Below are 13278 nucleotides of genomic sequence, written 5' to 3'. Positions count from 1 at the left end.
CCTTCTCCTTTTCTCTCTCTTTTTCACCCCTTTTCTTTCTTTTGCTTATGAGTTTCCTATCTTCCTCTGACATACTTTCTTGTTGTTCCATGAGAATTTTCTGACCTGCCTTAACTGCTTCTATCAAACAAAAGCAGAGGCCAGAAATTACAAAAAACAAAACAACAAGGATAAGAGCTACCCACACTGGGTCCACGGGTGAGAAAAACATATCCCCCCTTTTAACCGGGGATCAATTTGGGAGACTTACCGGTACTGCCGTTCCTGTGGTTGTTTACAGCCACAGTGTACTGGAAACCGGCACCATCTTTTAGGCATTGGCTGCCTACAAACCACTCTAAATAAAGGCAGCATCTCAGACTTGAAATTTAGATGGTCTTGAAGCTATTCTCAAAATGGATGGGGGTGGGGAGGGACCTCCTTTAGCTTAGCAAGAGCTGTGATGTAATTGGTACATGTACAGCCCTTCATTTTCAGTCCACTCTCAAATTCCCTCCTTGTATATAATCAATACTATTCAGCCAGGAGATAATCCCCTGTACTGCTCCATGGTGCTGTTGCATTAGGTCCAATTAAAGGCTGTTGTGACTTACGATGAAAATGTCTCTTACATTCTAAGAGGCTGGAACTTCTGCTGGACCTCATGGCCAAACAGATAATATACTCTAAGGTCACTTAAGACAGTTTTCCTACTGTGTGCCAAGTCTGTTTAACCTTCCTCTTCAGTGCTGTGATTAAAGGCATGGGCTACCACCATCCAACTATGTTTAACCTGCCCTTTAAGTTTAGATAACAATCTAACAACCAACTTTATTTGTCTTGGCAATCATCTTTTATAACCTTGAAAGATCCTGACAGAATGTAAAAGGTCAAAGAAGCCCTGAAATTGGCAAAATAGATTTCACTGTTAGTAGAAGTAGCTTCACTGATTTAGAAAAATAGAGGTGCACAATGCTCTGTCCGCTCCTTGAACCCGTGTGTCTGCCAATGTTCTGAGCATTCCTTGAACCCATGTGTGTGCCCACTGCTGCACCTCACTGCCAGGTGTTTGTGATATTAGTTGCTAAGTTAGAGTCAGAAAATCTCTCCAGCAACCACAGCCGGGACCAATCCGGAGTTACTACACCTGCATTAGACTCTTTCCTTGTTTCCCTCCCATACCCATTTCTTGAGAAATCAATCATTTTACATTGTTTAGATCTGGAAATCCCCTATTCCCCACTTCTGCTTTCCCTCCTGAGGGCCTATAAAAACTAGGACCCGGGCTGGTGAGATGGCTCAGCGGTTAAGAGCACTGATTGCTCTTCCAGAGGTCCTGAGTTCAAATCCCAGCAACCACATGGTGGCTCATAACCACCCATAATGAGATCTGAAGACAGCTACAGGGTACTTACATATAATAAATAAATAAAATCTTAAAAAAAACAAAACAAAAACAAAAAACTAGGACCCCTTTCCCCTTGGGGTCAACTCCTCTACCCCTGCATGGGATATGAGTCATCCCCAGAGCTCTGGCTTTCCCTGAATAAAGCCTCGTGTGGTTTGCATCAAGCTTGGTCTCTCATGAGTTCTTGGGGGTCTGCTATTATCCCTAGGCCTGAGGGAGGGGCTCCTCTCAGAGTATTTCAATTTAAGCTAACATATAGCTTTAATTTTAAATTATGTATTTGTCCTCTGACCCAGAGACTAATGCATATGCATATTTGTATGTGTGTTATGGTACTAAATGCTAATAGGTTGAAAGCAACCATGTACAATAAATGCCTGCCATAAATGCTAGAAACAGCATAGTTATTGTTAAGTGAATGTTTGCTTTTCTTAGTGTTTCTGGGTCAGATGAAGTCAGTAATGTTTAATCCTGTGTAAAACTGTAAAATCTCTCTCATTTTTTTTCTCCATGTGGTGTTGTATATGCTGCCCCATAAAAGAGAGAGCAAAGCCCTTAGAAACATACATGAAAGACAGACAGATTCACAAGACAGCATTCAAGCAGACTTTACAACAACAGACAGGAGGGAGATGGAAGACATAGGGAGAAGTAAAGAATTCTCACTCTTGGTTATACTTCTCCAAGGCTTTGATATTTTTTTTTTTCTTAATGTGACACTGATGCATTTGGGGTATTCAGAGGTTATTACTAATGTGTTTAAATTGACAAAAAATTTCTTTGAAATTCTCTTTTTGTTTTCTCCTAAGTAGAGCAGGTTGAGCATGTTTTCTGAAGAGGATTGGCAGTCTATACTGGACTCTCTATATGTGTCTGCCCCTGGTTATGCTGTCCCTTTTATCTACAATAAACTTTCTCCACCATATTTAAGAGCAGTCATGTTCTTTTCCCCTTTTTATTTTTATTTAAAAATTTTTTTCATTCAGCACCACTTGCCACATGACAGACATGAATGAGGCTTGAAGAGTTTGGGCTACCCCAGGTCAGAAGCAGCTTGCGTTGCACCTAGGCTCAAGTAGAGTCTAGACAGATGCTCGTAGGCAGGGTCTTGTTTTGATGACGACAAGGACACGAAGAGGTGTGCGGTAAGTGGTGACTGGGTCTGCGTTAAATATATACTAACCTGCCATGTTCCTGCCTGGTTACATGGTTATGTTCTGGAAGAGAAGCCATGTAGTAGACTGTCATAAAGCAGAAGCTATGGGAAGCAAAGGCAGTGCCAGGCTGACCTCCAGGTTGCAACCATCCTGCATAGAAACAAAGAGGCCCAGAGAAGTGGAGTGTGGTTCCCAGGAGGAATCAGGCCTGGCCAGATGGAATGCCTCTCATAACAAAGACCAGGTTGCTAGGACACCAGGACACCCAGCTTCTAACACAAGCTGTCCCTACAGACTCGCCACCCAAGAACCTCCCAGTATTCCTACAGGTCAGCCCCGTGGGCCTGAGAGGCTGGAGTGGAGTGTATGGCAAGAAGGAGGCTCCTTGGCCTGTGCAAACAGAGGCTCAGAGAATGCAGTCAAAATCTTGCTGGTTGGCCTGGGTGATACAAGTAGAGTACCTTGAAGCTACTCAAGGCAATAGCTGCTGTTTCCACTCTGAAGAAAGCAAAGCCATTGCCAAGCTCTCGGGAAAGTTTATAGCCCTTCTTGCACCTGCTCCAGGGCAGCATTCACATACTTCCTGAACCTCCTGTTGCTGTGAGAACAATTGCTGACTTATTTATTGTTATTATAAGTCTTGAACTCCTGATCCTCCTGCCTCCACCTCAAAGTGCTGAGACACAACTGTGCCATGTCTGGCTCTCCCTCACTTTTATTGATAGCTGTTTTTGTTGTAATGTTGGAGTCTCAGAGACAGCAATGTTGCAAGGCAAAAAAGCTCTATTACAGCCAGGCCAACTTGCTCTTCATGGGAGTAAGAGAAGAAAGTGGCCCTCAGCTGCAGCAGAGGGAATCTTTTATAGGGTTTTCATGACTTTTGTAAGCAAGCAAGGCCTAATACAAAAGTGGAACTTTGGTGGTTGGCATTTAACACAAACACATTGTCAAAAAATTGTGGTTTACCAGTTTCAAAAAGCTCTGCTTCTCAAATCACATTGACCTAGTTCTCAGAAGGTCTTTGTGGTCTGTTGATTTGAAAAACAGTTTGAGCAATAGAAACACAAATCTCATTTTACTTAAAAAATACAAATATCAAGATCATGGAAGCAAGACAAAAGGAAAAAGGAAGGCCCTCTTATTTTTAGTAGATGAAGTAAATTATTCAACTCATTATGAAAAACTCATACTGATGGCAGAAATGGAAGCTTTTAACACTTTCCTTCTCATGGCTTCTACTTAGCTCCTTACATGTTTAAGTTCGTAACAGTAAGTTAATCCTTCTCTTGTTTAGACGATTATGGGGAGCCAACAAGAGAAGACCACTCAGCCGTACTTTATAACCAAATGAATGTCTTGATTCCAGTTGCTGGGACGATACTCAGGTATTTGGGACCCAAATGTAGCCTGAGTGTTTAGAGCAAGGGGTTTTTAAAGGCGAAACTACATCTTGTAATCTTGTTTGGCAGCTTTTGCACAAGCAGGTAGTTTAATAGAAGCTAAGATAAATTAGCCTGGGCATCTTGAACTCAGATTCCTAGAATAGAGTTGGGTAATTTTCCAGAGAACTTTCCATCACAGATACAAAATTTTATTTAAACCTAAAATGACCTTACCAAGAACACAAGATGGAGGGAGGAACCTTTGCACTGCCTTCCCATCACACCTGCGTCTCCATCTCTGAATCAGAGCAAAATGGCACTTGTAGGGCTCAAGTGCTGAGACTGAGCCACCTAGAGAGTGCATGGAGAAAAGGCTCTGTAAGGTCCACAACACAATTATGCTTGGAACCTGTCTTAGGGTTTTACTACTGTGAAGAGACACCATGACCAAGGCAACTCTTATAAGGACAACATTTCATTGGGGCTGGCTTACACATTCAGAGGTTCAGTCCATTATCATCAAGGCAGGAAGCATGACAGCATCCAGGCAAGCATGGTGTAGGAGGAACTGAGAGTTCTATATCTTTATCTGAAGGCTGCTAGTAGAAGACTGACTTCCAGGCAGCTAGGATAAGGGTCTTAAAGCTCAAGCCCACAGTGACACACCTACTCCAACAAGGTCACACCTCCAAATAGTGCCACTTCCTGGGCCAAGAATGTTTAAATCATGACATTCTACTCCTTGGCCCCATAGGCTTGTTCAAACACATGAGTCTATGGGGACCATATCTAGCCATAGAATAATTGAAAAAGTACATTTAGTCCAACTTCCAAAGACCCCTTAGACTATAGCAGCATCAACAGTGTTAAAAAAGTCCAAAGTTCGAAGTTTCTTCTGAGATCCATCCAATCACTTAACTGTAATCCCTGAATCAAGACAGGAGACCAGCTGGGAAAACTCCAGACTTTGTATCTCCATGTCTGATGTCAAAGCAGTTTTCAGATCTTTGTTGACTGCAACAAACTTCTTTTCCTGGGCTGGTTCCACTCCCTGTTCATAGCTTTTCATAACCCACAGCTTTGGAATCTCAAACATCTTGGGCTCTCCAAGGCAACTTCAATTTCACAGCTTCTTGTTGCAATGTCTAGGATCCACACATGATCTTTTGGGTTTCTTCAAAGGGTTTTCATCACATCTCCAGCTCTGCTCTCAGTAGTACTCTAAGCTCAGGTTGATCTACTCCTCTGCTGCTGCTGTTCTTGGTGATCATCCCATGGTACTAGCATCTCCAATATGTGTGTGTGTGGGGGGGGGGGGTTGCTGTAACTAGGCTTCACCAATAACCTCTCATAGGCTCTCTTCATGGTGCCAAGCCTCAACTCTTTTGCATGACCCTTCAGTCCTAGGCTGTCAACTACAACTGAGTCTTCATCTTCCATGGCCTCTCACAGTGCCAGACCTCAGCTGCTCTTCATGACCTCTTTAGGCCTTCAAAACCAGTACCACCTGGGTTCTTGGCAGAACCAAGAACAGCTGTAGCACGAGGTACAACCTTGGCTATCTCTGGAACACAGCTTCTTTGTGCTCTCAGAAGATTTCACCTCAGTGATGCTCTGAGAATGCACTGAGATGCTCAGTGATGATCTCTTCTTAAACACCTCTAATTTCTTAGCTCTAGCTAACCAGCATCAGTTGTCCCAGTAGTATCTTCTATTCTGGTCCCTAAAGCCAGAGCCACATGGCCGAAGCTGATGACTTCTGCTGCTTGCAGGAGCTGGAGCATGGTCCCCTTGTTCTATTACATTGTCACTAGCTTTCTGTTTTCCAATTCCTTAACTGCCTAAGCTTGACTGTCCTAGATCTTCCTCTGTAGATTGACCTTGAATTTAGAGATCTGGATGCCTGTCTCCTGGGATTAAAGGTGCGTACCACCATGCCAGAATCTAAATTTAGATGGGTAGGATCTTGCCCTGAAGTCCCACTCCCTTAATCTGCTCTCTCCTAGAACACAGGATTCAGCTCCATTTCACTTCCTGGTGCCCCTTTGATACTCGAGCCATATATATTATATTTTTCCTTTCCAACCTTGCTATGCTTGTACAAAATGCTCTTCATGAGACTTAATCAGAGAACAAAGTCTGCTGGGCTTCTTTGAGACTTCCTTTGTCAATGTAATTAGCATAAATCCCTTTACCTTAGCCTCAGGTAGACTCTTCAGACAAGGGCAAAAAGCAGCCAAATTCTTCACCAAAATACCACAAAAACACTCTCTAGGCTGCATACTGAAATTCTTCTCCTCTGAAACCCCTTGGGCTAGGTCTGCAAGGTTCAAATTACTCATAGCAACAAAGTCTTCCATTTTCCTACTAGGTTAGCTCATTAAGCCACATTTAAAGCATTCCACTGCTTTCCAAATCCACATTGTTCCAAACAAAAGCATGGTCAGGCCTATCACAACAATATCCCAGTCTCTGGTACCAACATCTGTCTTAGTGTTTTACTGCTGTGAAAAAAACCATGACCAAGACAACTCTTATAAGGACAACTTAATTGGGGCTGGCTTACAGGTTCAGAGGTTCTGTCTATTATCATCAAGGCAGGAAAATGGCAGTATCCAAGCAGGTATGGGCAGGAGGAGCTGAGAGTTCTACATCTTCATCTGAAGGCTGCTAGTGGAAGACTGACTTCCAGGCAGCTAGGATAAGGGTCTTAAAGCTCACACCCACAATGACACACCTACTCCAACAAGGCCACACCTCCAAATAGTGCTACTCCCTAGGCAAAGCATATTCAAACTATGACAGAACCCCTTTTGCCATGTAAGGAACTTAGTTACAGGTTCCAAATGCATGGCCTTTTTTTTTTTTTTTTTATGTGCCACTTTGCTGATTATACATGAGCATGTCTTATAAAATTTAGCAAAAGCAATGTGGAGAGGGGTGTGATGGAAGGGTTTTCCTTGAACTCACTATGTAGTCCAGGCTGTTCTCAACTCCAAACTCAGCCCTTTGAATCCTGGGATTGTGGGCATGTCCATGACACGCTGTTTCTGTCTTCGCTCTGTGCCCTATTTTTCATGTTTTAAGCTACAGTCATTTAATCATTGTTGCTTTCCTTCTAAAAGGAACTTAAGGAATGGTGAACAACCTGTTCAAAGAATATAACAGTTTATTGTGTAAAAAATATTAGAAATTTAATCATTTACCTTCCATTTAAATTCCTAGCATACATACATAGATAACTGAATTGGGTCAGAAAAATAGGTAAAATATGCTTAGTATACAGTCTTCCTTCATTCTTGGGATCGGCACCAGAAAGTGCAGTGAACACTGAGTATATGCTTGGAGTCCTAGTATAAAATAGGATGGTATTTACATCCAGTGTGTTCTCATCTTCTTGAATACTTAAAGTCATCTCTAAAGCACAGTGTAATGTACAGTGTAAAGCACAGTGTAATGCTGTGGAGCCCAGGAAGTAACAAGAAAATGTCTGTATATTTTCAGTACATCCATACATCTTATTTAGGTTTCTATTGCTGTGATAAAACACAATAACCAAAAGTAACTTGGAAAGGAAAGGATTTATTTCAGCTTACAACTTTCAGGTCACACCCCATCACTAAGGGAAGTCAGTGCAGAAACTGAAAGACCCCCATTTCCAGGGAGACCCTCGCTCAAGTCCCGGGATGAGCCGATGCCCCAGTAACTCGAGAGAAAGTGTTCTTGATGCAATATCGCATGAGGTTTATTTGGGAATCAGCACGCTGAGGCCGAGCTCATAACTGCACAGGGACAGAGGAGATGGACCCCCAGCAGTTGCAGTTGAGGGTTTTAAAAGAATAAACTGCAAAGTGAGGGGAGGATAAGACCACAAAGAATGGGGAAGCTGAGTAAACATCATAAGAATGGGGATGACGAATTACAGCTCATCTCTCACGGAAAGGTTACAGGCTATCTTTGGCAAACATTCTTGGTCCCTTACACAATGAGTCAGGCGCCTGGGTGGGTCACCCAGTGGTCATCATTCTTTCAGGCTGAAGGCGAAAGAACAAAGAACTCCATGCTGGGCTTTGTTTCTAGGGGTCTAAGAAACACATTGAGTTGGGGGTCTTACAAAACTCAAGGCAGGAACCTCGAAGTAGAGGTCATGGAGGAATGTCAGTACCCCAGAACCCTTCTATATCATTAATTAAGGAAAAGAATCTGGGCATGGTGGCTCACACCTTTAATTCCAGCCCTTGGGAGGAAGAGGCACGTGGATCTGAGAGTTGGAGGCTAGTCTGATCTACACAGTGAGCTCCAGGACAGCCAGGGATAACACAGAGAGACCATGTCTCAGAAAAAAAAAATATCAGAAAAGACTATTCAAAAGTTAAGAGCAGCTTTCACCTGGGTCACATGATCCCGTTTTCTCCGTTTTAGATATGTCTAGGAGTCAGCTTGAACAGGAGAAGAAATCTCTAGATTCTTTTGTCTGGGTAAACGAGATCACTGGAGAAATCACCTTTCCTCCAGGGGAGGAGACCACACCTGCAACCTCTGGAGAGAAGCGTTGGGCAAGGTCGGGGTCTCTGCGAGTGAGCATGCCCTGCGCTGCAGCTGTTCACAGACCTGCTTCTCCAGTGAACCCCGAGGCTGCAGGCAGAGGCCCGGGGACAGGAAGCTTGCTTCTACCCAACCTGTCCCTGCCCCAAGCCCTGTCCCCATCAGGGGGCTCTCTGTCGACACAGCACCACTTGGGAGCGTCCCCTCCTCTGGCAGCCAGCCCTTCTCTGCCCTGGGCCCTGTCCTGCAAGCTAAGGAACATGCTGACAAGAAATAACCGGTTTTCCTTTTGAGCTAGGAAGTGCCAAGGGAGCGGTCGCCCGCCTACACCTGCAGAGTTCTATGAAGGTCCCAACAGCTCCACCCTCAGAAGCACAAGTTTACAGGAATCCGAAAAAAATCTGCTTTCAGATCCAATACAAACTTTTCTGAGATTTTTTTCAGATTGCCTTCTACGGCTTTCTTTACCTCCTCAGCTGTCTTGACACTTTGAGGGTGAATACCGCAGTTTTGGTGCTGGAGTCAAATCATCTGTGGGACAGAAGCAGGCCTTGGGTGGGATGAGAACAGGCCAGGGTGAGTGGGACCCACTCGCTGGACACTGGGCACACTTGGGAGTGGAAAGGGGCTGAAACCTGTTTTTCGGGTTAGCACTCCACAAGCTTCAGGCCTGTGCTTATATTGTCCCTACTTTCTTCCAGTTCAAGCCTAGGACAAGCCCTCCTGCTGTCAGAGTTCCTTGAAAGGTGGTCACCTCAGTCTTTCACGAACATTCTCACTATGTAGACCAGGCCACCTGACTCTGCCTCCCAGTGCCGGGATTTCCAGCTTTTAGTAATGTTTTAATTTAATGTGCATGCATGTTTTGACTGGATGTCTATCTGGATGCCATTGCTCTTAACCACTGAGCCATCTCTCCAGCCCGACCATGCGTTTTTTTGACCACACCTTCCTGTGCCTCTTGTGATGAAGACTCTGGACAAGGGAGCATTGTGGAGGCTGGCATCTGGCTTGGTTCGTTATTACCTGCTGCTTGCAGATGTCAGCTGTCATTGTTTGCTGCTAGAAATGGAGAGAGGCTGCCAGTGATCAGCACTGGAAGACCTCCTCCTACCAGAGCAGAAGGATCCCAGTCAACTATTGGCAGCATGCCCAGCCATCTGCCAATACCATCTGCCAACACCATAGCGCCCATTCCCACTCCCAGGGTGGCTTCAATTGGCCGCAAATACAACCTGTATAAAATTAGGAAAACTTCTGGGGAGGGTACCCAGCTAGGAAGAGCTTTAGGTTTTCTAACAAGCACACGAGACACATGCTCGGATCTGTGTATGGGTCTGTAGAGACATTAAAGGCTTTGGGGAGATATCAGACCCGTTACATTGCTTCTTGACTGGATGCTGCTGTGTTTTACAAGGTGTCCACACAGACTGAAAACTCTCCTCCAAAGGAAATAGGTAATTACATAGAGACAAAGGGCCAACAATGAAAGGAGGGTTCTTACCCTGTAACAATTGGGCTGCAACCACTTGGAGCTCCTAGTGACCCACAAAACTTTACATAAAAGGCCAGTCTCGAGGCAAACAATACTGTAATGTAACACTCTGGGCTAGAGACTGAGGCAGGTCTGCCTTTGATGCCTGTGATCAAGTGACTGCACACCAACCACAGTGTCAGGCTCCTTTGGAGGCCATTTGTACCAGAGACTTCACCTGCACCCTCTGTGGTGGAGACAGGACATACATCTGCAATGAAGTCCAAAGGATCACGTCTAATAACGTCCTACCACTACAGTCATGAAACTCAACGGCTGGAAATCCTGGAAAGCAGCTGTGTGGTGGCCAAGGCTTACTTTATTATGTAACAATTAGTTCTGAGACAAATCCAATACAACACACATTACAGCAGATTCCATGTTAGCTGATATTAGACACGGTACAATCCAAGCAATTTTCTAATAAATGTCATGTTTGACAGCCCCCACCCCCCAGACAGGGTTACTCTGTGTTTAACATCCCCGGTTGTCCTGAAACTCACTTTATAGACCAGGCTGGCCTTAAACCCACAGAGATCCACCTGCCTCTGCTTCCCAAGAGCTGGGATTAAAGATGTGTGCCACCAAATCTACTTAGGGACTGTTTCTTATAGAGTATTTACAGCAAGATTTGTCACATTAGCATGGGTCAAAAGCCACAATGGCACGTACAATCCTTTTATAAGCCATTTCTTATTTTGAACATACATTTGAACTGTTTAAATTGATGTTTCATAAAAATCCAAAACATGAAAAACTGATTTTAGCATCTCCTTTGTTCTAATGTACTGTGGGTCTACTCTGAACAGAGAGCAGGCCTCTCTGTGCAGGAGACAGCTGAGCACACAGGAGGCCATGCTTCACCTGAGAACGAGACATAGCACAGGGCTCTGCCTGGGCCAGAGCTGAAGAAGTGAAGAAAGCTTTTTAAGGAGCTTCAGGCTAAGTTATAATCCTACATCTTACTCATCGTGAGGATGCCTGTGTCCACCAAGTATATGCTCCACTGATACTTTAATTGGTAGAAGAAATCATGTATTTAAGTTCTCTGTTACTGATGCTTTAGTTAACTAGTATCAGACAATGTTAATAGTATATATTCAAGAGGGTTTTTAAAAAATTTTTTTCTCTTAAGCAAAATTTGGTTATTTAACTTTTAATTTGGTTATTTAACTTTTGCTACTTGCCAGTCATCTGTCTTGAATAACTGTCTATTACTGGCTACAAAGTGTGTGTGTCTATACCATGTAACTATGAAGGTGCACATTCAACTGTGTTGCGTGTAAAAATGGAGTCCCAGTCCTAAAGAGCTATACTGAGCAAGACCAACTTACATACACTCACGTTTATTCTATAAAAATATATGACTCTTACAGATCCTTCTATTGCATATCTTTAAAATAGTCTTTTTTTCTTCTAGTATCTTTTGCCTAGCCATCAGCGTCATAAGTCTAGGGGATAAAACCTTTTAAAAGCAAGTTTCTTAGCATAAAATCACTAAAAAGAAAACCCTCCCCACTTTTATAGCAGCAGTTAGACACTTTGTTCTAACATGTAAATACTAATGTTATATCAAACTGAATTTAAATAAATTCAACAGTTTTTCATTTCTTCAGAAAATAAAACAGATATCTGTGTTACTTCATGGCTTCTCCTTTCTTCCAGTTCCACGGGATGCACAGGTCTCCATCTTGCATAACCGAATAGAAATGTGAGACGCAGAGGTGCATCCCATGCAGATATGGCAGCGATTGTTCAAGAAGTCTCTTACAGCAATCCACCATCTGTCTGCTGGAAATGCTGGGCTCTTTATACAACTTCTCCAGAGAAAACTGCTTTGTTGAAGCCTGTATCAATTCATTTTCCATAACTTTTAACCTATTAAATAAAAAAGCTACCATAAGTTATTACTAAATAGAAGACAGAATATAAACACATTCTTAAGTGTTGGGGTGGGTGATGGTACACTCTATAAGACGGTCATGTGAAAAAGACATGTCAAGAGTTCCCCTGAGCCCAGTGCTGGATGGTTTATTTTTACTCTTCAAGTATTTAGTCAGTCTTTTTAGCAGCACAGAGGTAAAAATAATACACAACTTTTTCCTAATTTTCAAAAATTCATTATTTTTAATGTTTTGGGTGTTTTATCTACATGCATGTCTGTGGACCACCTATGTGCTTGGTACCCTCAGACAACAGAAGAAAGTAATGACATCCTGGAATGAGAGTTACAGACGGTTGTGAACCACCATTTGTGCACTAGAAATCAAAGGTGAGTCCTCTGGAAGAGCAGTCAGTGAGCACTAAGCCATCGTTCCAAACAAACAATATATAGCTTAAAAAGCTTTTATATACCTCCCTCAGCCACTGCTAGAGCCTAAATGAAAGAACTGACTGTCTGTCTATCCTTCCATCCCTCCATCCATCCCTCCCTCTATGCATCCCTCCATGCATCCATCCTCCCTCCCCTCCCTCCCTCCCTGGGATGCTGAAATCAGGCTGTGCTGCCCTAAGCTGCTCATCGCCTCTCACTCATTTGTCTGAACCTGCTGTCCATCTGTCTGCCCATTCTGTCATATGGACTCACTCCTACCCTTTCTCCTCTACACTGGACACAACTCTACAGCTTCAAACCTGTGAGAAGGAAACCACTGGCTGTCAAGTGGTTCAAAGTACAAACAACATGGAAACAGGACTACTTGTGAACTATAACCACTTAAACAGCACTAGAGAGATGGCTCAGTCCTTTTGAGCACTTGTGGCTCTTCCAGAGATGCTAGTTCAAACCCCAGCACCCACATGGTGGCTCACGACTGCCTGTAACTGCAGCTTCGGGGGTCCATTTGCCCTCTTTGGTCCCCACCGATACCAATAGACATGACACCTACACGTGAATAAAATAGCTAAAATGCAGGCAATGCTCTCTGTTGGCCTCGTGCATCAAGTGGGTCCTGAGCCTCCTGGAGGCGGGCAGCACTTACTTCTCCCTTCTTGTCATGTTTTCTCTTGCCTGCTGGGCTTTGGTTCTCATGAAGGACTGCAGGCTTGCTGGATCCGAGAGGGCTGGGATATCAAAATGCCCGAGTTCATGCAAGCTTGGTGCATACCTGTCACTGAAATGGAGCATGTATTAATGTATTAAGGGAAATAAAATATCACCACCTCCAAAGACAATACTTTTTTTTTTTTTTTTTGGTTTTTTGAGACAGGGTTTCTCTGTGTAGCCCTGGCTGTCCTGGAACTCACTTTGTAGACCAGGCTGTCCTGGAACTC

The 13278-nt window shown here is 43.6% G+C and overlaps 2 protein-coding genes across 5 annotated transcripts in view; one reads left to right on the top strand and one right to left on the bottom strand.

Moving 5' to 3' along the window:
* Nucleotides 1–8329: 8329 nt before the first annotated feature.
* Nucleotides 8330–8764, top strand: C9H3orf86 (chromosome 9 C3orf86 homolog). Its single transcript, XM_029481547.1, has one exon. The coding sequence runs from the start codon at nt 8351–8353 to the stop codon at nt 8762–8764; it is 414 nt and encodes a 137-aa protein (XP_029337407.1). The 5' UTR covers nt 8330–8350.
* A 1540-nt stretch (nt 8765–10304) lies between these two features.
* Tcaim (T cell activation inhibitor, mitochondrial) overlaps nt 10305–13278 on the bottom strand; it is a 36880-nt gene continuing 33906 nt past the window's right edge. For 3 of the 4 annotated variants that reach the window (XM_021172945.2, XM_029481546.1, XM_021172946.2), the window contains 2 exons: nt 12987–13118; nt 10518–11883 (listed from right to left, as the gene is read on the bottom strand). In XM_021172945.2, coding sequence (XP_021028604.1) covers nt 11643–11883; nt 12987–13118 — 373 coding nt within the window. In that variant the 3' untranslated portion in view covers nt 10518–11642. Of the gene's footprint in view, nt 11884–12986; nt 13119–13278 lie in introns of all 4 variants that reach the window. The other variant, XM_021172944.2, reaches the window with a different exon arrangement.

Source organism: Mus caroli, chromosome 9 (genome assembly GCF_900094665.2).
Source record: "Mus caroli chromosome 9, CAROLI_EIJ_v1.1, whole genome shotgun sequence".
Classification (NCBI taxonomy): domain Eukaryota; kingdom Metazoa; phylum Chordata; class Mammalia; order Rodentia; family Muridae; genus Mus; species Mus caroli.
Note: the sequence above shows the minus strand (reverse complement) of the source record. Positions and strands in the feature narration are given on the sequence as shown.

Excerpts from the sequence above, each read along its gene's own strand:
- C9H3orf86 (XM_029481547.1), top strand. The coding sequence starts at position 8,351 with ATGTCTAGGAGTCAGCTTGAACAGGAGAAGAAATCTCTAGATTCTTTT.